The sequence below is a fragment of the Sebastes umbrosus genome, chromosome 3 (assembly GCF_015220745.1).
Source record: "Sebastes umbrosus isolate fSebUmb1 chromosome 3, fSebUmb1.pri, whole genome shotgun sequence".
Taxonomy (NCBI): Eukaryota; Metazoa; Chordata; class Actinopteri; order Perciformes; family Sebastidae; genus Sebastes; species Sebastes umbrosus.
The window spans coordinates 8474669-8499278 of NC_051271.1; the positions used below are offsets into that span (position 1 = coordinate 8474669).

General features: G+C 40.2%; 1 protein-coding gene across 1 annotated transcript in view; it reads left to right on the forward strand.

The window, feature by feature from the left end:
• usp43a (ubiquitin specific peptidase 43a) overlaps positions 1 to 24610 on the forward strand; it is a 132343-nt gene that overhangs the window by 47515 nt on the left and 60218 nt on the right. Inside the window, exons 4-5 of the mRNA XM_037762176.1 lie at positions 17615 to 17707; positions 21560 to 21695. Coding sequence (XP_037618104.1) covers positions 17615 to 17707; positions 21560 to 21695 — 229 coding nt within the window. The remainder of the gene's footprint in view (positions 1 to 17614; positions 17708 to 21559; positions 21696 to 24610) is intronic.

Below are 24610 nucleotides of genomic sequence, written 5' to 3' on the forward strand. Positions count from 1 at the left end.
GAAGTTCAGCTCAGTGCACACTCTCTTTCCCTTGTGCTAATGGGTCCAGCATGGCTAAAACAACCACTAATGCCTGATCTATATGGAAAGGCTTTCAGGATGACTATTAAAGAAGGAGGTCTGTCCATATTATATCCAAATATCCATATCATATTCATATCAGATTAGATAAGGTTCTTATTCAAGTGGACTGTTGGAAGTGCGAGAGAACTGTAGCAGAAATTAATTAATTAATTTATTACTAATTTCAGTCATTTTTCAAGCAAAAAAAATGCCAAATATTCTCTGATTCCAGCTTCTCAAATGTGAATATTTGATAGTTATCTTTGTCATATACAGTATGATAGTAAACTGAATACAATTAGCAATTGGAAAAGGTCACCTTAAGCTTTGGGAAACATTTTACTCTATTTTCTGACATTTTATATACAAAATGATGAGTTGCTTAAAAAGGATCTTTTATGCTTTTCCCCTTTCCGTTGGTGTGTTATATAGTTTTTTTTGTATATGTAAAAGGTCTGCAAAGTTACAAAGCCCAAAGTCCACACCAAAGGGAGTTAATCTCCCCCACAGAAATACTGCTCCTGAACTGCCTGAAACACCTCGCTTGAAGTCCCGCCTTTTCTTCTGTAACGTGGTGATGTCACCAAGTAACACATTTTACCTAGTTGCGAGTTTGGCACTCCCTCAAACAAAGCTAGTTAGAGCGGAGCTGGAGCAGAGTCCGAAAAGTTGGTTCGGTTGACCAATCATAACAGTGGGCCAGCTGACCAATCAGAGCAGACTGGGCTTTTCGGGGACAGAAACAGAGCGTTTTAGACAGAGGGTGAAAAGAGGCACTGCAGCACAGCTGGTATGAGAAAAGTAAATAGATTTTTGAACAGTAAAGCATGTAAACATGGTCTAGTAGAAACCGAAAATACAAGTATGAACCAGAAAATATGCATAATAGGTCCTCTTTAATCAAGAAAATAATGTACAGATTCATCAACGAATCAATGGAAATAATTGGGAGTTATCACTCTAGTTTGCTTATCTGTTATAACAATCCATTGATATTAGCACTGTGACATTGTTAGCTTTGTGGTGCTAGTTAGGTAGCTTTAGATGCAGATAAACAGAAAACACTCAATGACTTCAGATCACAAACTGTAGATTTAACCGTTATCCTGGGATCATTTTGAGATGTTTATTCATGCAGTTGTTTATTAAAAGTTTAGCTTGCATGTTTTGAACACAGCTAGGACCAGCGTCTCCTGTGTTTTGCAGTTTTCAGGTGGAATTATTGTTCTGGAAATGTAACCCCGCCAGCAGGGAATCAAGCGAGTTGGATAGATTGATCAGTCGTTGACAGTTGTTGACAGCTGGTTTCACCAACTTGTCGCAGCTGATCAAGCTTGTGAATAGTTTCCCTGGTTGCTCAGCTCTGTGGGAAATGAATGGACTTTTGCGGGGCCAGTTTGGGCGCCAATTTACAGTTGGCACTTAACTCAAGTTTGATAAGCAAAGGCTTATTTGTGTAGTGTGGGTTGAGGGGAGATTTACAGAGGGAAAGATCATACCTGAACCAAAACATACAAGCATGAATAAATGCCCATAAACACAGTGAATCTTGTGCTTCTCCAAGTTATTAACTCCACATACAGTATAAATGACTATGCACTCTGGAAACGGGACATGAATTTATCATGATTCATGTTGCTCACAGTCTGAATACCGAGAGTAGTCTTGTCATGTTTGGTCCATCACACACAGTCGACCCGCAGCAGATTAGACTGTGAACCAATCAATAAAGAGGTCAACCTCTGACACTTGTACATTATTGACCACTACGCTGCGAGGTTAACCGGCCATTCATTCATGGGATTATCCCATTCCCTCATCGGCGAATGATGGATTGAGCACTTAGAGGCCGACTGTATCCCAGCGGAGCCTCGTCTCCCATGATGCTCTCTGCCTGACTAATTGAAAACGGCTTGAACTAAATGAATTAACTGGTTCAGGGCAAGCAGCTTGTAGATCTCCTTCAGTCTCTTTTACTCTTTCTCTTTTTTATATCACACGTTAGTCATACACACACACACCTTAGTGTTTATATGGCATTATCAGATTAGCTGATAATAGTAACAACACTCTGGGATATATTTACTTCTGAGGCTGGTAGGGACGCAGGAGAGGCTCCTTAATGGACCACAGGTCACCAGTAAGCTCTTTTCCCATGACAGTTATGGTTTTATGGAATGTATTACAGCCTAATATAGAAGGATGAGAAGGGGAGCCTGCTGTCACATCTACTGGTTAACGCATTTCTTCTCAAACAAACCAAAATGTGGCCAAACACAATGTCAGCCGATGTTTTAAAATCAGTTTTAACCCCTTCAGTGGCCAGTTGCCCTAAGAGAGATTGGTTCACTGCCCTCTGCTGGAATTAGAAAGGAACGCGGCTTCAGTTTGCCATCAGAAAGGGCTGTCTGATGGCAGGGTAAAGCAGTATATTGCCTCCGTGCAGTAACTCCCGTCTGTTTCTCCAAACTGCCGCCCTTCATCTACTACCTCACACAACCCCTCTTCAAAACACCCGAATTATCCTTTTAAGATGTCTGAGTCTTGAGTGCAGTATCAGTTTATTTGTACAGCTGTTTTCTCCCGGTGTGTCCATGTAACGTCCCAGCTAACAAGCTTATCATGTAACTGCAAACCTCAAAAAGCGGGACTGTGGGATTCACCTGAGGGGGTTTGAGTAAGATGTGTATAAATCTCTCTCTCTATATATATATATATATATATATAGAGAGAGAGAGAGAGAGAGAGAGAGAGGGAAGAGAAAAAAGAAGCAGAAGATGTGATTTTTCACTGCAGGGTACCTGCCTCTTCAGCGTGGCTGTGTGGGTGTGTGTCGCTGGTTTTGACAACAGACAGAGCATGTTTCTCGTTTCTGTTGTGACATCGCTAGTAGCGATTACAGTCCTTTTTAATACGTTTTTAAACGTGAATGCATATACAGTTTTGTAAAGGGCTGTAACTAATGATTATTTTCATTGTTGCCGAAACTGCTGATTATTTTTCAATTTATTCGTCGTTTATAAAATGTCCAAAAATAGGCAAAATGAATCACAATTACCTAGATTACCTTATCTTTAAAATGCTCATTTTGTCCAAACAACATCTAAAATTCTAAGATATTCAATTTACAACTATACAAATCTCTCACATTTGATGAAAAAAACAGTCTTGGTGTGTTTGCCTGACAAATGATTAACGAGTGATTGTCAAATTTGTTGCTAATTGAAATTCTGTAAATTGATTGGCTGATTTTCTAATTTAGTTTTGTACATAAAGTATATTTTATATTGGTTTCTTCATACTCATACTGATATTCCTCTTAATATACTAATCTGAACTGTCGTACTGTTCTTTTATGATACTTTATATTTTTATGATACCTTTAATCATGCGTTTCTACTTAACACCGTTTGTCCCAATATTTAAAAGTAAGTCTCTATATTACGTAACTCCTAATGAAGTCTAAGACTCTAAGAAAGCTTGCTGCGTCACAATAAGTTGGTCATTAGTTTCAAAAAGGTGAACAAATCTCTTTAAACATAGACATTGTTTTATATCATCCTATATCATAACCTGCCTTCTGGGATAGCGGATAAAAGACGAGGCACTTAGCTACATCCGGTACATTTACATCACAGAGCAGGGATGTTCATTAATGTGCATATTCCCCGTTACTTAATAACTTAATGAATAAATGAAGCACTCAACTTGTTCACCCAGTCTTCATTTCCTCACATAACAATTTGTGCCCCTTCTCTATCGGCCTCAATTTGCTGTCTTCTTCATATCGTAGAAATAAATAATGTGTTATTTAACACTTATATTACTTTCTCACTCCATGACCTTAATGAAAGCGCTGGCTACTCTGCTACAGAACACATCACACACACAAGTTATGCTCTAATTGAGTGTTGATTTGTTTCCAAACTCGGAGGCAGTATTATCCCTGCTGACTCACTCTCATTTAATAAATAATAGACCAAAACGCCCGGATGGTTTGGAGTTTGTTTTCTACTCTGGGTTTCATCAGACCTTCTTCAGTGTAAATATGCTTTATATCCATTTGTATTCTCATCACATTAGTCTATCTCAGTCTGAGCTGGTTTCAGTCTGCTGAGTCGAGAGACCTTCATCTGCTCTCCTCCTCTTTACTCCGTGTAATCGCTGGGGAACCGGAGTCACTTTGGCTCTAAATGCACTCTAACAAAAGAGCAATCACTCCCTCTCAATTTCGCAGAGTCTTATTTTTGTTTCTTTGTTTCTGCCTCTCGTCTGTCTTCATCTCTCTCTGGCTTTCCCTTCTCTCTCTGTGTCTCTATCACTCGGTTGATCTCTCTTTCTTCCCTCTTCTTCCTTCCTGATTCTTTTTATATCCCACAGATGTGCTCCTCAGAGGCATTCAGCGGCGTTGTCTGATCTGAATAAATGTTTGCAGTTAGAGCCGGGGCTGTCTTGTGGTTTGGGCTGCTGATGTGGGAGTCTGTGCTCAAGTCACTGCGTTGTGCCGCGGCGTTTAAATGAGTCTTTGTCAAAGCTTTCCCCCCCTCCCTCCTCTTCATCCTCCTCTTCCTCTGTCTGTCGCTCTCAGTTTGTGGCATCTATTTTTAATGGCCTGGGAGACGTGCGGAAAGCCCCAGCCTCTATCTCCGTCTCGACAAACAAGATAGTTACTTTTTTTCTTCTGGCTTTTATTTGGATGCAGATTTGAAGTGGAAATGTTGTCAGATATAAACTCCAGTTTCTATGATTTCTAGGTTTACAGAGCTATTGAAACAAAGTCAACTGAAAAATACATACAAGCGAACAAATCGCATTGTTCTTCTCGGTCCCTGAAAAGTTGAGCCGAGAGCCATTAATGTTTCACAAAGCGAAACCTTTTTAAAAGCCACTTATGCAACAAAACTGATATCTGTCCAGTATGAGACGCTACCTTCCACCACCAATCATATATTTTTATGCCAGATTCCTTTGAAGACTCAACGCTTCATAAAAGAGTGCAAACTTTCTCTCATCTTCAAAGATGGTCCGCAGGGGCTCCACTTTTCACCCAGGTTGGGATGCGCTGGCGTTGACCTCTCCGAGGCATCCGTCTGGTCGCTCCGTCCACGCCGCGCAGCTGAGTGGCTGCTGAAAATATGGCCAGACGCTGACCTTCCTCACTTTGATTTTGACGCTTTCACCACCCACAGTGCTTTCTCCGAGCCCAGCCTCACGCACCACTCTCCCTCCCGCTGACACCACCCAGCTCCCTGTAGTACCACACTTTGAAGTGGGTGCTAGCCAGTTAGTGCAGGGCATTACGGCATGGAAGTAATTCTTTGATCTCTTTTTTTATCCTTTTTGTTTTGCAAAGTCATCTGTACGGAGTCATTTGAGTTATACGGTAGTTTATGGTTACACACACCGGCAAGTACATATCTGAACCACTGGAGCCTAAGGGCGCTTTCACAAGTCATAGTTCGTTTAGCAAGTCTGAATCAGAGTGAAATTGATACTTTTGGGTCGTTTTCTATTTAGTCTGGATCGGTTTCACAGTGCACAAATTAAAAAAAACTATTTGCTGAGGGCTGTGTACGAAGGAGCCAATTTATCTTTTTCGTCTGGAGAGCTGCCACTTCTATGCAAGGAATCGCGGACTTTGATATATTGCTGTCCAAGTGTTTTCACTTTGACTCAGCACTGATCTACTGTGTCTTCACGAATCCCTTCTCCTCCAATTTATCTTGAATGACTTTATAAACGTTACTGTTTTTGTGGACTTCATTTAGCATATTCTCTATGTTCTCTTCAGCCCAGTTTGCCTTCTGCAGAAGTCCAGGTCATGTTAGGAGACCACCTCTCGCAAGTGGTCTCAGACCTGTTGTTTTGGTCCACACCAGAGTACGATTAGTGTTCACATCTCCCCAAACGAACCGCACCAGAGTACGATTAAAACGGACTAAATGTTGGCTTGTGAAAGCGTCCATAAATGAGCTCTGATCTGTACATTATTTTCATTTATCTTTCATTTAACCAGAAAGGTCCCATTGAGATAGAATATCTCTTCTGACAGGGAGTCCTGGCATTTAAAAGCTCCACCCGACAAACACCATTACAATTAAATTAGGCTTTGATCCTCAAAATGTAGTCAGGCTGGATTTGTGATTGAAAGCAGGGTGAGGCCAGAGGAAAAAAAAAAAATCAGTGATTTTCTCTCTAGAATTGAGATTACAATTCAGAGCTGCAACGATTAGTCAATTAATCCTTTAGTCAATCAACAAAAAATGAATCAGCAACTGTTTAGAGAATCAAATAATCATTAAAGGGATAGGGTGTTTTGAAGTGGGGTATCAGTTTAAGTGTACGCTACGCTATATTTAGAATATTTTCACCGCTTTATCTCGCCGTCAGACAGCCCTTTCCTTCTCCTTTCCGACGGGGAACTGAACTGAAAGTGAAACTTATCTATGCTCTCTTCAAAGCCAGCTGACTCCGTTGACAAAAGCAATGTAGATAAGTTTCAGTTCAGTTCCTCCTCGGAAAATATTCTAAATATAGCATACACTTGATTGATTTTTTAGGTGAGCCTTTCTTTTAGATGGCTAAATTATATTTTGCTGCTGCCCCCGTCTACACCAGTACATTGCTTTGCTCCCATACTGGTGCTCCTGTCCGTTTCTCCAAACTGGGGGCATGCCGACCATCATCTACTGTAGGTAATACACTGATTAAGTGCCACATACAACCCCACTTCACAACACCTAAACTATCCTTTTAAAGTCATTAAAGGCAGACCCACCAGCTTGCCTAAGAGAAAAAGAGCCCAGGCACAACCTCTCATCTCCCCACTCTCCTGCTCTACCCATCTCCAGTGGCTATTCCTGTTGAATATGAATTGTCAGAATCATATTAGCTTCTGGAACTGGTTTTGACAAGAATTTATATTCTCAAACTTTTCCTGTCTGGGACCCAAACTGTGCATGTTGAAGTTCAGGCCTCCAGATTCTTGGCTCATTAAAACACACTAGTACTTTTTCACTGTGGCGACCCACCAGAAAATCACCTGTAACACCCAGTCCTGTGTGTGTGTGTGTGTGTATGTGTGTGTGTGTGTGTGTGTGTGTGTATGCGCTTCACTGCGCGCGCACACACACACACACACACACACACAACGCTGGCTGGCTGGAGCAGATACCATGGAGGAGTCGCTTGTTTGGAGAATCGGTTCCACCTCACGTAAATGCACTGTGTCCTGCAGCTTCGCCCTGAACATCTGAATTGCTGCGTGCGTGTGTGTGTGTGTGCATGTGAGAGAGAGTGCAGAGTATGGGAAAGGGGGAGACAGGAAAATGTCCAGGAACTAGAAAGTTATTTGTCATTCATAGCAGTGGCTTCTGTAAAGGTTAAAGAAGCTTGTACCCAAAAGGTTGCCAGTTTGAAAAAGTAAAAAACATAACATATAGCCCGTATACAGTTCTACAGTGTTAAGTGTTGGGTCAATGGAAATGTTTGTCCCGTACTGCTCACAGCGGAAAACAACCAAAAAATGGTTTTAACACACTTTTAAAGCATGATACACTTGCAAAATGCAAATGTTGTTGAAGGAGACTTATTGGTGACAGAGTGACTCTGCTCGCAGCGCTCTATGCAGCATGCTGACATCATTATTGATTTTGAAGGCTGCTGTTTATTTATTTTATGGGTTTTTCTGTTCACTCGTTTTGAACACTGTGCAGTATGAGATAGTTCCAGTGTTTTAACTGGGCGCAGTGGGGTGACAGCTGGCAGACCAGGCAAACAAAGGATTGGAAATTAATCTGACTATAGACAGCCAATACCCAATTCCATCCCAATAGAGTGCTCCAGGGATGACGTATTTTTGTAGGCCGACCCAGGAAGTTAGCATCGCTCTGGTTCCCTGAACAAAAAGCCAATGGGATTCTTCCACTTTTATGTCGTGGCAAAACGTTAAAATCTCTTCAGCTTGTGTTAACCACTTACCTTATTTCAGGCATCTAACTAAAAACCCATTTACTTCCATACATTTATGGGTTTTAGGATTCATTCTTTCAGCACTCTATACTGTGGATTGGATTTAGACATCCTGACCTACATATTATTATTTTTGAATTGTTCATATATACAGTTCATGCTAAAAAAAAAAACAATTAGCTAGTTCCAATCCAGTCTTTTGTCCTCAACTTTGTCAACTGGAAAAGTGCAGTCATGTGTGTCCAGGTAACTTCTTATCACACGGGTTGACAAGAGTCCATTTAAGTTATTTGCTCAGTTAGTTTTAACCAAGAAGCTCATATAGGTGACATTGAGAAGAGGCAGTGACTTAATGCTTATAAAAGTGAAGGTGAGAGAGAAAGTGAGTTTGTGTGAGATTTAACATGAGTGTGTGTGTGTGTGCGTGTGTGTGTGTGTGTGTGTGTGTGTGTGTGTGTGTGTGTGTGTGTGTGTGTGTGTGTGTGCGTCTCAACTGCCCCTTCAGCTGAGTTAATTTCCCCTGACAGGGGGTCTCTACTCGTACTCTCTGATAGAGAGAGATGAGTGCCCTCCAATCCACAGCCAGTGACACATGACTGACTGACTGACTGACAGGCAGACAGAAGAAAATTAACTCTCTGAGCTCTCTCTCTTTCCGTCCCAGGAGGAGCACTGACCTGTAGACAACTGTGGTCTATAATGCAGCTCCAAGTTTGCTGTGGTTGTGTTTTTTGGTGATGTGGCTCCTACCAGCTGGCAAACGTGACTCGACTAGAGGATTAATGTAAAGCTGCAACGATTAATCAATTAGTTGTTAACTTTTAAATTAATCGCCAACTATTTTGTTGATTGATTAATCAGTTTGAGACATTTTTCACCATTTTCTGACATTTTACAGACCAACAAATGAATCGATTAATCGACAAGGAAAATAATCATTAGTTGCAGCCCTAGATTAATGTACTGCATTAAAGCCTCCTAAACAAACATACTATGTTTAGATGCTTGTCTAGATATTAACTGTCAGGTTCGTTCTTTTATAACTAATATGAGTCACCTGTTTTCTCAGATTTTGACAGGTCAAATGCAGGTGTAACTAATAACAATAATTGCTGCATTCCAGCTAGGTGTGCACATCCCAGGCTCCTTGTATTGTGCTTCACTGCACACCTAAATGGAGCCATCAATAATAATTAGTTACACCGGTGATTATCCGTAACACTAGTGATTACAATTACAGGTCAAAATGTCTGCCGTGGGAAAGGTGTATAGCATAATTGAATGTACCTTGTGCTGAAGTAAATGTACAAACACTTGTGCTGTCTGTCAGAAACAGAAGATGAGAACGTTTAAGGACACGAGTATCTTCTGAGGGAAAAAAAGCTAATTTAATTCTCTTAAAAAATTAAAAAATAAGAGTGATTTTTATTCATAGAGTAGAATGCAGGTCACATTTTACTCTTAAACTTATAAAACTCTGGTGGTCATGATGCGTGCTTTTGCATCTAATGCAGGACAAACCTGAGGCTGACTCATGAATGTACAGCGATGCTTCGCCCGTAACAATCTAGCCAGGTGCTGTAAATATATATTCTGCACACAACACTTGGTCATTCATCATTCACAGTAGGCCTGTTTACACACATTTCTCTTGACTTACCAAAGCATCAATGCATCTGGTGCTGCTGCTGACGGCGTGTTGTCTCTCCGTTCTGCTTGTCCTGGCTGTAAAACGTGTTTCGCCCTAAAAGATCATGAATAATTCTCCGTGGTACAGAATGAGGAAGTGATTTTTGGCACTAGCGAGAGAAACTACATTAAAGTGTCATGATATTCTTGACCTCTGTTTTTAGAGAATGAATTGTGTGGAGTAATGTTTACTGCAGGTCAATCTAATTGGCATCTAGTTTAAGCCTTCAACAGAGGCCTGTGCTACAAAGCGAGTTCAACATACCCGGGGTATCTTCTCGTTATCTGGCTTAACTAACCCTAACTATAATATTACACAAATACGAAGGAGTTAAACACATAATCCAGGCTTAAAGTAACACAGTTGAAGCTGCCAAATGCAAAAAAAAAAAATTGCAGATGTGTGAATGCGTAAACTAACAGACTTATTAATTTAACGGAATATTCAAAAGTCAGATATAGGCAGCCAGATGGGGGAAGTGATATATAAATAGCTTTCAAAATAGAATAGATGAGTGGATTACACTTCATTATGCCCTTTGGTAATATTGTGGCGTGTATGACTACTTCAGCCTTCTCTCAGCTGCATCCCGTCTCCGGTGGTGTGAAATGGACTTGGGAACAAGTAAAAAACTAAATATAAAAACATAAGCGGTAAACACCCACAGCATACAGCCAGCTGTCCTTCCTCCATTTGTCAGTTTAAACTGTGTTGTTTTTAGCCTGGTTTAGGATTTTATCCACTTCCTGTTTGTGTAATATTATCATACAATCTGCACACCGAGCTCTGATTGGTCAATAGGCGGTGTTTTTATACAAGCTGATCTCCTATCTTGAACATAACCTGCTCTGGAGCAGCATAAGTTACCATGGCGATCTACCTCGGTAAGAAGTGAACCACCACGTAGGACTGAAAACCCTGAAGGGTTAACCCTGAAGTTACCTCGCTAAACCTAAATCCTGCTTCGTAGTACAGACCTCAGTTCTTCAATAGTAATTAAATAACAACACAGAATGAAACTCTCAACCTTTATGAAAGGAAATGTTTCACTAAAAGTAGTGTTGCATAGCCAGACTTATCTCCACCGCGCTGTGTCAGCACTAGAGAAAGGTCTGGCTCCACACATTATCATTCTGTAGGGGGAAAAAACACTCTTTTACCCAAAATCTACGTCCGGTGAGTCAGACTATGATAAAAGTAACCCCAATTTCTTTTTGACTTTCTTTTTTTGTAGTTCTATTTACTCTCTAAGTGTAAATACCAGCAACAAACTCTGTTTAGTTGTTTTTGGGTCTGAGTCTCCACCTGAGCCCAGACCTCCATCCATCACTGTCAGCGGAGCTGTCGGCTGACACTGTTTACACCTTAAATAAGGTCAAGACTGCAGTGACTAAACAATCAGGTTTCTTTGACAAGAACATTTAGGTTTGGTTGCTGCGGGACCAAAGCTGTGCCCAGAATGATTTTTGATGAAAATAAAACTTACAGCTGTTACCAAACTTGAGTCTGTAGACAAAAAGTTAAACTAAATCTTTTAGTTGCGGTCGAAAAGTCTTTTTTGCTAAATGTTAAGGAAAGGTGCTTCAATGCTTCCTTTCTCATCTCCTTTAGCAGAGGATACACTGGACCATCCTTTACCAAAGGAAAGGAGATAATGCCGTCCCACAGTTCCTTGCGGCCGCAACATTTGAAGCGACGCACATTCGGCCGTTCATGAAAACAAACGATATGCCTATCTTGCATAATATTTTCACACAGTCAATAAGTAATTAGGATTCATCTTGATTAATATGAGTGGGCAGTGATGACCATTTTGTTTCACTTTCTATTTATATATTTCAAACAAGTAACAACTGAGTAAAAAAATAACAAATGTAATGAACAGTAAACATTTAGCAATAGGCTATTCCTTTTTTTCAATTCCAACCTTGGTAATGAAGTGATATTTTTCACCGGTTGTCCATGTTAGGTCAGATAATCCTTTATTATCTGTTGATGTAAAGTGTTACAGGAGCAGAAGGATGTGCGGTATCTCTCTTTAACACACCGCGGGTGAAGCAGCCTGTCACTGAAAGACCTGTATAACACTGCACGGGGGGGTTGTGCACCTCTTGTAGTCTATCTTTAGAACATTGTAGTTTCACCACGGCAGACCTGCGTCACTAACATCTGCCGCCGTCGCATCATAATTACGGAGCCTAGTGTAAGTGCAGTCGGATTCTCTTAACACCACGGTTGTCTTTTCCTGAATCCTTCTGAATTCTCCTTCACATCTTTCCTTGACCTCATGACGTTTTCCATCGAGGTCAAGGAAAAGTGGTTAGGAAAAGACACTGGGACGTCATTTTTTGACTTTTCAACCACAGCCTTTGTTTGTTAATGTGTGTAAACTCGCTGCGATTGATAATAGCTTTTCACTGATTGGACTGTGAATATACACTTAATACAAAATCACTCCTCCACCTCATCAAATCTCACATGTACTCTAATTTACACATCTATTGCCACACATGACCTCACAGTTTATTCACCACCTCATTGTTAAATTTTAAGTTAGTATTAACAACAACAAAAAAACACTGTATTCACAAACAAATAGTCAGATTTTGCACTCGCAGCTGCATTTTCACACAGACTTTTGACAGGAGGAAATACCAATACAGATATACTACTTTATATATGTAATAGGTTTTGGTGGGAATAAATATTTTTCTGTTGGCCGTCAAATAAATTCTATTTCCTGCAAACCCTGCAACTCTGCCAACTCCAGCTCATCCCATAACTAATGGATCACATAACTTCTACACCGTATATGTCATATACCAACATCCTGACCTATTTGGTGCTGCAGCATCCACACCATGCACATTATTCCCAGCATTGTGCTGCAAAGCTTCCCAATTTAGAATAACAGTATGAAAAATGCTGGAATCAGGCAACGTGATACTGCATAATGTTTAGAGATGCTGCCGGCGGAGTGTTATTTATTTAGCCCCGAGCAGATCGGAGGGACGCTCTGCAGCTCAGCTTTCTTCATGATAAATAAGAGCAGCTGCTGCTGTGTTGTGCATGCGCGTGTTTGTGGGTGTATGTGGTACAGCTCCAGGTATCGGGTCCAAACTAAAGGATGGTGGTCTTTTGGTTTGACACCTGAACATTGTGCTCACAATGCAACCCTTGCTCCGTCTATCACAAACACACACACACAAACATCAGCAGGAATGCTTATCTCGTATTCTCCACCAGACTGGAAACACTGTCAGCCTCAACACGTGCTTTTTAAGTGATGCTCTGTGTTTTTTTTGTGTGTGTGCGGATGTTCCTGCACGCACATGTGTGAATTTCAGTGTAAGTAAGTGCAGAAGTTTGGGTGTGCACGGCGTTGTTTGTGTGCGTGAGAGTGAACACAGCCTGTCAATCCGCTTTACCGAGTACAAACTGGAATCATTAGTGAACCCGTGACTGGCTGCCACGGCACAATGGTTACAACACTGACAGCGAGGAAATGTGGTGTTTGAAAACTGTTGTCTTATTTCCAGCTTATTTGTACATTTGACAAGTTTGTATCTCCACAAACTTGGATACAGCTCAACTGGCAGAAATGATAGTGAGACACCGGGAGATGAAACGAGCATCTGGCAGCGCACAAACACACGCATGAATGTGAACACACTGTAAGAGCTGTCAGTGTTAAGAGAGCATTATGCAGCAACATTGCTATGATTATCCTTCAAGAATCAAATACAAACAACGGCAAAAATAAATATCAACATAGGTATCAAGAAACTGCTTTAAAGATTTTGGTGCAACACAGAAGTCACATTAAAAACTTATATTCAGCAACTTATTAGCAATATCCTCATTTTTTCTAATTCAAACTACTTTTATATAACTGTACTTAAAGGGTAACTTCGGTATTTTTCAATCTTGTCTCTATTGTCCCATGTTTTTATGTCTAAGTGACTAATGGGGATAACAATTTTTGAAAGTGGTCCAGTATTTAGGGAGAGTGCTGTAACCTGCAGCCACGAAACAAGATGTGAGGGCAAGTGAGCAGCGTCAATATGAAGTTACATTTACTAAAAATGCTTGTTTTTGCCACTGACGGGCTCAGATTGTTATTATAAGTGTCTGACAACATTATAGAAAGGACCCTACAGAGAAATTAAACCTTTTTCTTACCTTTCGCTTCATCCGGTCTATTTGTTATTATGGAAAGAGTCTCGCTCAGGGAGGAGTTTCGTTGCAAAATCTGAATATTCGTATACTCTGGCTCAAATAAATACTGGCGGCCATTGAATTTAAAGACCTCATCCACATTGTCGAAATCATCTAGATATTCAGCCATAACACTGAAAATCTTCTAGATAACACTAAGCTGCGCTTTCCGTACTCCAACACAACAAACTCTGGCCGGCTGGCACTCACGTTTCCACTATGGATGTATTCCACTGTTCTACCGTTGTCTTCCAGCAACACGTCACCTCGCCAGATTTCAGAACAAGACTCTATCCATAATGTCAGACACTTATAATAACAATCAGAGCCTGTCATGGCAAAAACAAGTACTTTTAGTGGACATAAATGACGGTGCCAGCTTGCCCCAATAGGATTACATTACAGTAATAATACATCGTTATAATACATTTTACAATACTGGACCAATTTCAGAAATTGTTGTCCCTATTAGTCAGTAAGACACAATGACATGGGAAAATAGGGACTGGGTTGAAAAATACCAAAGTTACCCTTAAACTACTAAAGAATGACCACAGAAAAATCTGCAGTTTCAAGTTTGTTTAAAGCTTATATCCTCTAGGTTTCCCTCTGATGGAGACAAATGGATAACTCAAACATGTTTATCAAGTTGCCTCAAAGAAGTTGTTTGAGTTAAAAATGTAATGGTTTAAATCAGTTCCTTAATATTGGCTAAAAATGAGTGCTTAAAAGGCAACACAGGCACCAAATTGCATTAAATGGTCTCACGTGAATAAAAGGATTATGTTCCAACAGCGTGAGAGGATTATGTGACTCAAGAACAAACTGAACATGGTGTTTTCTCTTGACTGCCATATGAAAAGGCTAGATTACAGCCAGGTTTAGGGAAGGATGACAGGTTATTTGAGGCCAGGTTTCGCTCATGATTTGTTTGGATAAAAGCAAAAGCAGTACTCACACTAGGAATGTGCGTAACTGGAAACTTACTGTGGATTTGTAGTCGGAGCTGAATTTGATTGTATTTGCTGATCCATTCCCACACTATTTCAGTCGGCTTGTTTCTCAATCTCGCAATCCTTTGAGGAATTCCTGGTAGTGTTTGCAGTGCACAAATATTGAGGACTACCTGACAGCTGTTACTTGGCTCTCTATGAAACACAGGTTAGAGCTGTAGAACATCTTGATAGCTGACATAACAAACACAAAAACACTTGACACACAAGTCAGAGAGCAACAAAAAATGAACTTGTTAGCCTGAGGTTGTGCCATTTTGTACATTTATGTCTTAAATGATTATTTCAAAATTTTTGGAATTATGCTCATTCACTTCATGCCAAGAGTTAGAAGAGAAGATCGATACCACTCTAATGTTTGTGCATTAAATATAAAGCTACAGTCAGAAGCCAATTAGCGGAAAAGTGGAAAGAAGTTACTGCACCTGGCCAAAAAACAGCATGCATATCTACGTTGGGGCTGCAACTAACGATTATTTTCATTGCCGATTAATCTGTTGTTTATTTTCTCGATTAACCGATTAGTTGTTTGGTCTATAAAATGTCAGAAAATGGTGAAAATTGTCAATCAGTGTTTCCCAAAGCCCAAGATGACGTCCTCAAATGTCTTGTTTTTTCCACAACTCAAAGATAGTCAGTTTACTTTCTTAGAGGAGTAAAGATACCAGAAAATATTCACATTTAAGAAGCTGGAATCAGAGAATTTTTATTTTTTTCTCAAACGGATTAATTGATTGTCAACATAGTTGCTGATTCATTTAATAGTGGACAATTAATCGATTAATTGTTGCCGCTCTAATCCCCCTGTAAAATTAGTTGTAATTTTTTTTTTTTCGTAGAAATTAAAAGGTGGTATAACTTATTATTAGTAAGGATGCACAGATCAGATAGCGATACCTGGGCTTTGGGTATCGGCTGATACCAAATACCGATCCGATGCCAGTTTTTAATTAAAAAGCTGTATGCCTCACTGTGTGGAAGTGACTGGGATCATTCTTTTATGTGTAAGCCAACATCAGGCTTGACTTAAACATTGCTTTCCTAGCTTTGTAAAACAAAATTTAACAAATAAATATATAGATAACATAACATACATTTAGTGAATTGATATTTATTATTAAAATAATAAATCGTACACCAACAACTTGGCAAAAAAATCTTCAAAATGAACAGGAATTGCAACAAATTGGTCAAAACTTAAACAGGAATTAAAATTCCAGTATGTAATTTGTATATTTTAGTATATAAACATAGAATTGAATTGAATAGATCGGCCCCATTGTCACAGATATCCGATCCAGCTATTTGAGTCAGTATCGGCCCGATATCTGATCCAGTATCGGTATCGGTGCATCCCTAATTATTAGTGAGCTTTAGAGGTGCTGGTAGACAGATTCTGTGATGCTTGGAAAGAGCCAGTCTAGCTATTTCCACGTTTGTAGTCTTTAAGCTAAGCTAACTGACTTCCGAAGCGTCATATTTAACACACAAACATGATTTGCGGCAAGAAGGCAAATTAGCATATTTCCCAGCATTCTTTTAACAGTGTTTTCCTCTAGATTATTAGGAAGTTGCTGGGTAATATGTGTCTTTGAAAACTTTGTTTGGCTGCAGATTTCTGCTGACACCAGCCCATAGGTTGGGATCCTCAGTTTTTCTACCCTCATGTCATTCCTCCACTCTGATCAGTTCCACCCGTCGGCTCAAAGACCTCGACGGGTACTGTCCGTGTCTTTTTTTCTCCATCGGCTTTGCTTTCTAGTTTTTGTCAACTCGACTGTCCTGCTGCCAACCTTCTGTTCATCTTTAATCTGTGCTCCCACAGAGCCCTGCACTTTGTTGTCTTTCTCTTCATCTCCGTCTCTTTGCTCTCCACTTTTGTTTCCTCTGCCTATCCAACCTCCGCTGTCTGCTGCCCTTCATTCTAGTCTAAGTCATCTTTGTTCTTCAACTCAACCATCTCTCTCCACTATCCTCTCTGCCTTTAAACATCCCCCTCCACCTTTCATCCTTTTCCTCTCTGCTCTCTTCATAGTACTCCTCTTCTCCTCTCCAGCTCAGTATGTTCTTCAGGATTCAGCCCCTTTTTTCATTTACTGCAATATCTCGCCCGCCTAACTCTGTGCTTTTTGTGCAAAAATTCTGATCCCACCTCTGTTGCTTTGCTGCCCTTTTCTCAACAGCAGATTGAGTCCAGATGGCCTGATTCAGTGCTTAGTATTCACCACTGTCCACGTGGAATATTCACATTTAACCACTATGGGGGTTTTAACTGCATGCAGCATAGTAAGACGGTCACTTTCTACTGCACATTTACTCCACACATAAGAGGAAATGTGAGGATTTGGCATGTTGGGATGGCGATATCTGTCGATCCATCTGTCCGACACTGTGTATAAAGTCGTGTAAAGTTAAGAGAGCTTTCCTCTTCAAAGCACCGCTGTCTGATGGACAGTAAGCTTTGTGACTGGATGAGCTGAGGCTGAAAATGGGCCAGAAATGTAGTGAAGCAGTATCAAATTCTGAAAATGAGGTTGTGGAGAGCGAAACATGTGTAATACTTCTTTCAAGACTATCAAAACCCAGAGAGTACAGTGAGCTGAGGTCATGTTAAGCAAAAATAATTAATCTCTCTCTCTCTTTCTCTGTCTGTCTCCAGGTCCTCTCTGACGTGCCCTCATTGCCTTAAGCAGAGCAACACCTTCGACCCATTTTCATGTATCTCCCTGCCTATCCCTCTACGACAGACCAGGTATTGTATAACACACGACAAGTGGTAGAGTCAAAAGTCTATCTGTCTCTCATCTATCTATCTATCTATCTATAATATTATTTGATTATGGGTTGGCACGTTTTTCTACCTTGCAACACTATATTAAGGTAATAACTTGTGTACTTTATGGTTTGCTGTCTGTACTACCTGAACTATACTTCTTCTAATTGTTAGTGTCAGAAGTAAACTTATCACTCCAGTTTCAGCTGTTTTTTAATGTTGTTTTTTTTCACTTTGGTCTCATTATGGCGGTGAGTAAATGTGTTGGGTGTATATGTTGAGAATATTCAGTCATACTTATTGGGTAGATTTTTCTGTAGGCCCCAGTGCACTCCCAAAACTGTTTAGTCAAGCAAAAGCTTTTCTGAGCTGCCGGGAAGTAGACACTCTGGATATATGAGGTTGTCACCTGATATATCAATGATATGTATATGATGATCTAGACTACCTAATATAGCAGAATGATCCATCTCGATGGATAAAGTAGAAAAAGACATCAATCATAAAAGATGTACTGTAAAAGCACACATTTCAAAAGGAAATTTGACAAATATGACTACATGAAAATCATGCGTGGGAACACATTTTGCACAAAGATACTCTACACACAAGCAGCTCCAGGCCATGGTCATATCAGAGTGATAAATGTTGGCCATCAAAAGTCCCTGACCAAACACTCTCTGTGCTGTTTCCATTTTTAACCGCACCAGAAGCTGCATGTCAGCAGGTCCGGCTGTAAGACAGTACGACTTTGACATACTGTATGAAGAAAGAGACACAGAGAGAGAGAGAGAGAGAAGAAGAAGAGAGGGAGAGGGAATGCACAAAGGAGTTTTTTTTTATTTTGACAATAGAGATGCAAATAGAGAGGGATGTAAGACTTTGTGGCTCTAGTGTACGTTAGGCATCAGCAATCAGTTACTGGTTCCAATTAAAGACGTTTAGAATCGCAGTACATATCAAATCCGCACCCAAGTATCATGATAGTATCGGATCGGGAGATAGGTGTATCGCCACTAGCCCTAGTGTATATACAATTCATTGACATCTCACTAGTGCTTCCTATCAAAGCTCCAACCCAACTTCAACCTGAGCAGAGGTCTAATCAACCAGAATAACTGAGAACACCTGTATTGGTGTGCACGGCCTCAAGTCAGTTGAATGAGGAGTGTCTTGGTGACCGGGGCATACTATAGGTTTTGTCTCATCGTATCCCCCTTTCTCTCTCTGCCCATGTGTCCAGTGATGCATGAAACATCTTAAAGAGAAAGAAAAACAGCAAATATCAGTTGAATTCCAGTCACACGATTTCACGATTTGCCTACATTCAGTGTTCGGTGAATCCTCCTATCTCCAAACATGCAGACGCTGCTGCATTCATGGCTTCCACAGTACTGCTAACCCCAAACCCAGTTTTACAGCGTGAGTCCTCTGACAGTGTGTGGTCTGTGCCTGCAGTTGCCTGAGTCCAGCACAGAGGGAAATTCATTCAGGTTCAGTTTGGACTCACTGCTGGCCCCCAACACTGACCTGACCCACACACACACACAGACAAATACACACACACACAGTGGCCTCACTGCATCGTCCTGCTGCAGCAGTATCCCAGCAGAATGCCTGATAAGTCTGAGGGCCCCCAGAGACTCAGCAGGGTCTGTCTGCCAGTAGGGCATTGAGGTCTGGGTGCTGCAGATAATGCCGGCATGGCAGAGAGAAAAGGAGGATGGCAGTATCTGTGTGTTTTCTCCTGATCTAACCTCAGTCTTAGCATAATTCTTACTAACGTTATATTTTTCTAAAACAGTCAAGTTGCTTTGTGGGTAACATAGACGGCAGCTGGAATAAAAAAAAACATGATCTGGTCCTGCTGCCATTTTTTTATCCTCATACAACAGGATATATGGAAGTTATTCCTAATTTTTTGTGCTTTTTCCAACAAATGTCCAGCAACAAGTGGCAATTTCTGCTCGTTACATGCATACAATCTTTTCAAAATAAACTTCCATCTTCACAGGAAACAACTCGGTTAGATTTAGGCAACAAAACTACTTTGTTAGGTTTAGGAAAAGATCGTGGTTTTGTGTTAAAATAACTACAGAAATGGTGCAAAGTTACGTGACAAATAAATAAACGTTGACTTCTGGTTTCACACGGGATATGGACACCGGTCTCCTGGGCTAAAACCAGGTGTTTATTGACCCATCCACCCCGACCTCCTCCCTACGCGCCGTTTGTCACTCTTTATACTTCCTGATTCACTGATTATAGGTATTGATTTTGTGGGATATATACAAATTACAGTGCTATATAGCTACAAACGGTGTATGAGAACAGCTTAAACATTAACAATAGCTCAGTTCCCTTAAGTGTTCCATTAAGGTATTCCAGTGAACCAGCATGCACAATACCAGGACCTCCCCTTAGTGGAAAGTTAACATTAATGTTATTGAATACACCAGTGCGTTTCCTACTATGACATGTAAAAATGTCCGCCGTGAAAAAAGGTCTATTGATCTAAATCATGCAGAAACACTTCTCGGGTTGTTAAATCTGTAAACAATTTGAACCTGATCCGAGCTCCAACATGGTTTTTCAAGACAATTTTGAATGTTTTGAACCCGAAGAGCACCGTGCACTCTCAGTGCTTCGTGCGGGGACATATGAGAGGGAAAGGTTGACGTTTAATAGAGACTATTATGCTCCAATCCAGCAGGGGGCTGGGAGGCTGCAAAAAACCTGCTTTGTAAGATGACATCTCTATTTCCTGTTCGTCTCGAGTGTCATCCTACACCTCTCATCCCGTTTCATTGCACACCTCGGCGTCTCATCTCGGAGCATCTAACAACGTAAACAAAACATATGCTCAGGTCCGCCGTCTGCCCTGTCAGCCTCCCCACTGCAAACACACTACTCTCCTGAATAATGCATGATGGGAAACAGGAAGTGGACGTGTCAGCGATTACACCGTCTTCTTCCCAAATGAGAAGGCGTGACCTTAGCCTGTCTCCGTGCTCTGTCCTCTCCTCAATGCTACCTGCTCTCCTTTATGTCCCTCCATCATTTCCATCCCTGCATCCCTGACAGGAGGTGTTCAGATTGCTTTAAATCAGACGTGTCCCGGCACAACAGCAGCTTCCTGCGGGACCATCGTCAATGTGCTGGTGTAGCTCGTCATGTCCAGTCACGCATAAATCTACACACACTCAAGGGGGAAATGAAACACTGAAGACAACATCTGAAAATAGTTAATTCACTTCAGATATTAAGTCACACACAGACAAATCGAATGGTTTACGCTCGTGAAATTAGATTTTTGTACAACAGTATTGTCAGAGGAAATCATTTCCCCAATCTTATTAGACGTGAAACAGCTCAGCAGTGCATTTCAAAAGTCTCATTTTATTATTGAATGTTTTGTTTTTGCTGTTTAGCAGCCGAAATACATCAGGACTCAAATACATCTCTTGAATGAACTGACAACACGGTTTCTGTCGCCCCCGGCGTCCTTGAATTCTGCACAATTACATTGTTCTCTCTCTTTTTGGGTTTGGCTGATATGTGTAACTCTAAATGGTATGTGCATAACAACTGATAAGTGTGTGTGTGTGTCTGCATACAAATATGTAAATAACTCAATATGCCAGGGTGTGTTTGGAATCTGTAATAAATGTAAACATGCAGAATTAGAATTGCAAAACAATTTGGCACTTTGCTCAATATCATCTGTCTTCCTCTCTCTGTCTTCCTACCCCTCCCTCCCTTACACACACACACACACTTCCTCACCCTCCCCCCCTTTGTCTTTCGCCCCCTCCTCTATTTGGCCCACAGGCCGATGTGTGTGACGCTGGTGTTCAGTACGAAGGGTCAGAGGTACCTGCGGGTGGGGCTGGCTGTACCTCTCCTTGGTTCCCTGTCCTGCCTGAGAGCCATGGTGGCAGAGGAGGGCAAAATCTCCCCGGACCAGGTACACACACACACACACAAACAGACCTCTGCTCTGGGGGAAATTGTGACGTGATGCCAGAAATGACCAAACTCCATAGAGTTTGTGAGGGAGATGTAAATCAAGCAGTCTGCACTCACAGTCCTGAGAAGAGGTTGAATCAAGTAGATAAAACAACTGTGTGGGTGGACTATAACTATCTACTGTATGGGCTTTAATGAAAAATCTGTTTTTATTACCCAGGTTTCTTTCTGTCCAAAAATGTCAAACATTTCCAGCATATTAAAAGTGAGGATTTGCTGCTTTGCTCTTTGAGTATCTTTGAGGATTAAACTGTTGGTGGGACCTCACAAGCAATTTGACATTCACTTTGGGCAATGTACAATTCTGACAGGCATTTATCATAAAGCCAAAATAAACAAAAATAAAGCTAGAGTGAAGATACTGATATCATATGAAACTAAAAAACCTAAGGAATCCATTGGTAACAACCTGTTATGTTGAATGAGGCTCAGTAAAGCTCTAAGAATAGGCTAAATTTTGTCAAGGAAAAACTGGCATGGCCATTTTCAAAGGGATCCTTTGGTATCTGACCTCCAGATATGTGAATGAAAATGGGTTCTATGGGTACCCACGAGTCTCCCCTTTACAGACATGCCCACTTTATGATAATCACATGCAGTTTGGGGCAAAAACCATGAAGTTTTATGCATGCAGTATAAATGTGTTATTTTCGCCTATTCTAAAAATGATGTGTTAGAATATTTCTGCATACTGGGTCCCTAAACAGTCTTGAATTACATAAATATCATATCACTGTAAAGCGGAGACTTTTGTGGATCCAATGAGCTCAACTGTATTCATGTGTGATGAAGTTAATCGCCATAGTAGCCATTTCATAGAGTGAGACCATTTTTTTTAAATTTGACTTCACTGTATAAAATGACCTGTGGTGACCTCTAGGATAATCACAGCCTCGTGAAACTTTACAACCACAAACTAGAGACCTAGAACATTCAGAGGATGGATGGCTTTCCTAGGTAGAGTGACAAAAAGGGGGCCGAAAAATGCAATTCTTGCAGAAATCTCCAAATGTCAAACGTTTTTTATACCAATTCACAACATGACTTTTTGGACTCTTGGTGTCTTAATGTGGTATTTTGAAGGGATTATTGATCATTTTTATCAATTCTCTAGTGGTAAAAAATGGTGAAAACAAATGGTATCAACCCCAAAATTGCTGCAACAACATATGAGACATAATAGAGCATGGGAATGGTCATCATATACTTCTATCATAATGTTCTAAACCCTTATACACTTTCACAATTTCTAATTAAAAATTAATTGATTAATTGATTAATTCATGTTTATTTCTGATTTATGACTAGAACAACTTGACACATAGTGCTGAGCTGCACCTCAAATTAATCTTCAGGTTCCCAGCTTTCAGATGATGTACACCACTTCTATGTGACATCTACTGTTGACCTGCTATCTCCCCCTAAAGACCTCCTGTACCCCCTTAAAAAAGACAAAGAAATGGGTGTATTGTGGGTCTCAGAGGGTTAATCAATAACAAAGATAATCTGGGATCCGTAAGTGGAATAGAGCCATTGTTTCCTTCTACTTTAAAAAAAAAAAAGTCCAATGTCTATTACCTCAACCAGTTATTTGAAAGTGAAAACAAAGTCCACCAATTACACCAATTACCGTGCCAAGTACAGTGGATTAAAGTTCAACCAAGAAGTCTGCAAGATATAAAAGATGTTTACAACGGACAGCTTGGATAATCATTGTTCTAACACCTGTGCCTCAAATAAGTAGTTAGATAATATGGTTAAATGGTGAACTTGTTTAAAACCTCCATGATTTAATGCTTCCTCCTGTGATGATTCACATCCCCAGTTCTCAGCGATGAAGGCAGTGAGAAAAATATTTCCTTCACAAGAATAATGGCCAACATTGTAAAAAATGAAACCCAGCTTAAAATAAAAAAAAAAACATAACTCTCTTTTATAGCAGGGTAACACTTGAGTGCATGCACACAGTTAGCTGAAATGTCACCTACAAGATAAAGGCTAGAGGAAAAGGTTCCAAAGGCGTGTGTTCATAAATCTTCCACCTGCCGGACAACAGATGATGAATATTTCTAGGTTTTATAAAAACCTGTGCTCACAGCAGCGGGAGAGTAAAAGAGAAGCAAAGACTTGAATGTCCCATAAAATGAAAAATACCCTTTTCGTGGTACATAAGTGGATTGTTCCGTTATCTATTGTTATAGAACAAATATACCTGTATGTCAAAATCTATTCTGAAATACACTGTATTCACATCTGGGTGTAATAATGTTCCTAGCTGAGAGAGATGAGAAGAGTGATGCTCTTTATGTCACGTTCGGCTTTCCTTGTCTGCTATATATTTGCCTTTAGATCTTTCAGTAACAATTCATTTTACAGGTCAACAAATGTCATAGTTATTAGGTGATAATTAGCAAGTAAGCTGTTTGAAATTTCTTTGGAATTACTGCCAAATTACCCCAATATATACCTCAAAATTATCTAAAATTACTTTGTTATATACATTATTTAATACATTTCCAGGAAAAGAATACAAAGTTAATGGATATGCTTTATTTCCATGTCTGCTAATAAATAGATAATAATTAGCATAATAACTTCTTTGAAATTTCTTTAAAAAACTCCCTGAATCATGACATTAGCTACCAGGTTACATTTGTGTAGACAATAAATCACACAATGGGGAGATTTGTGCCTGATCAGAAGTGTCTTCTATTAGTTTTGGTTTTCCACCTCTGATGAAGAGCAGCCGCTTCTCAAGCCTAAGGGTCCTATTTTAATCATTATATGCTCTAATTTTAGCATATAATTATTAAATAGAAATGTTTATAATAAAGTAATTGTCAATAATTCTTA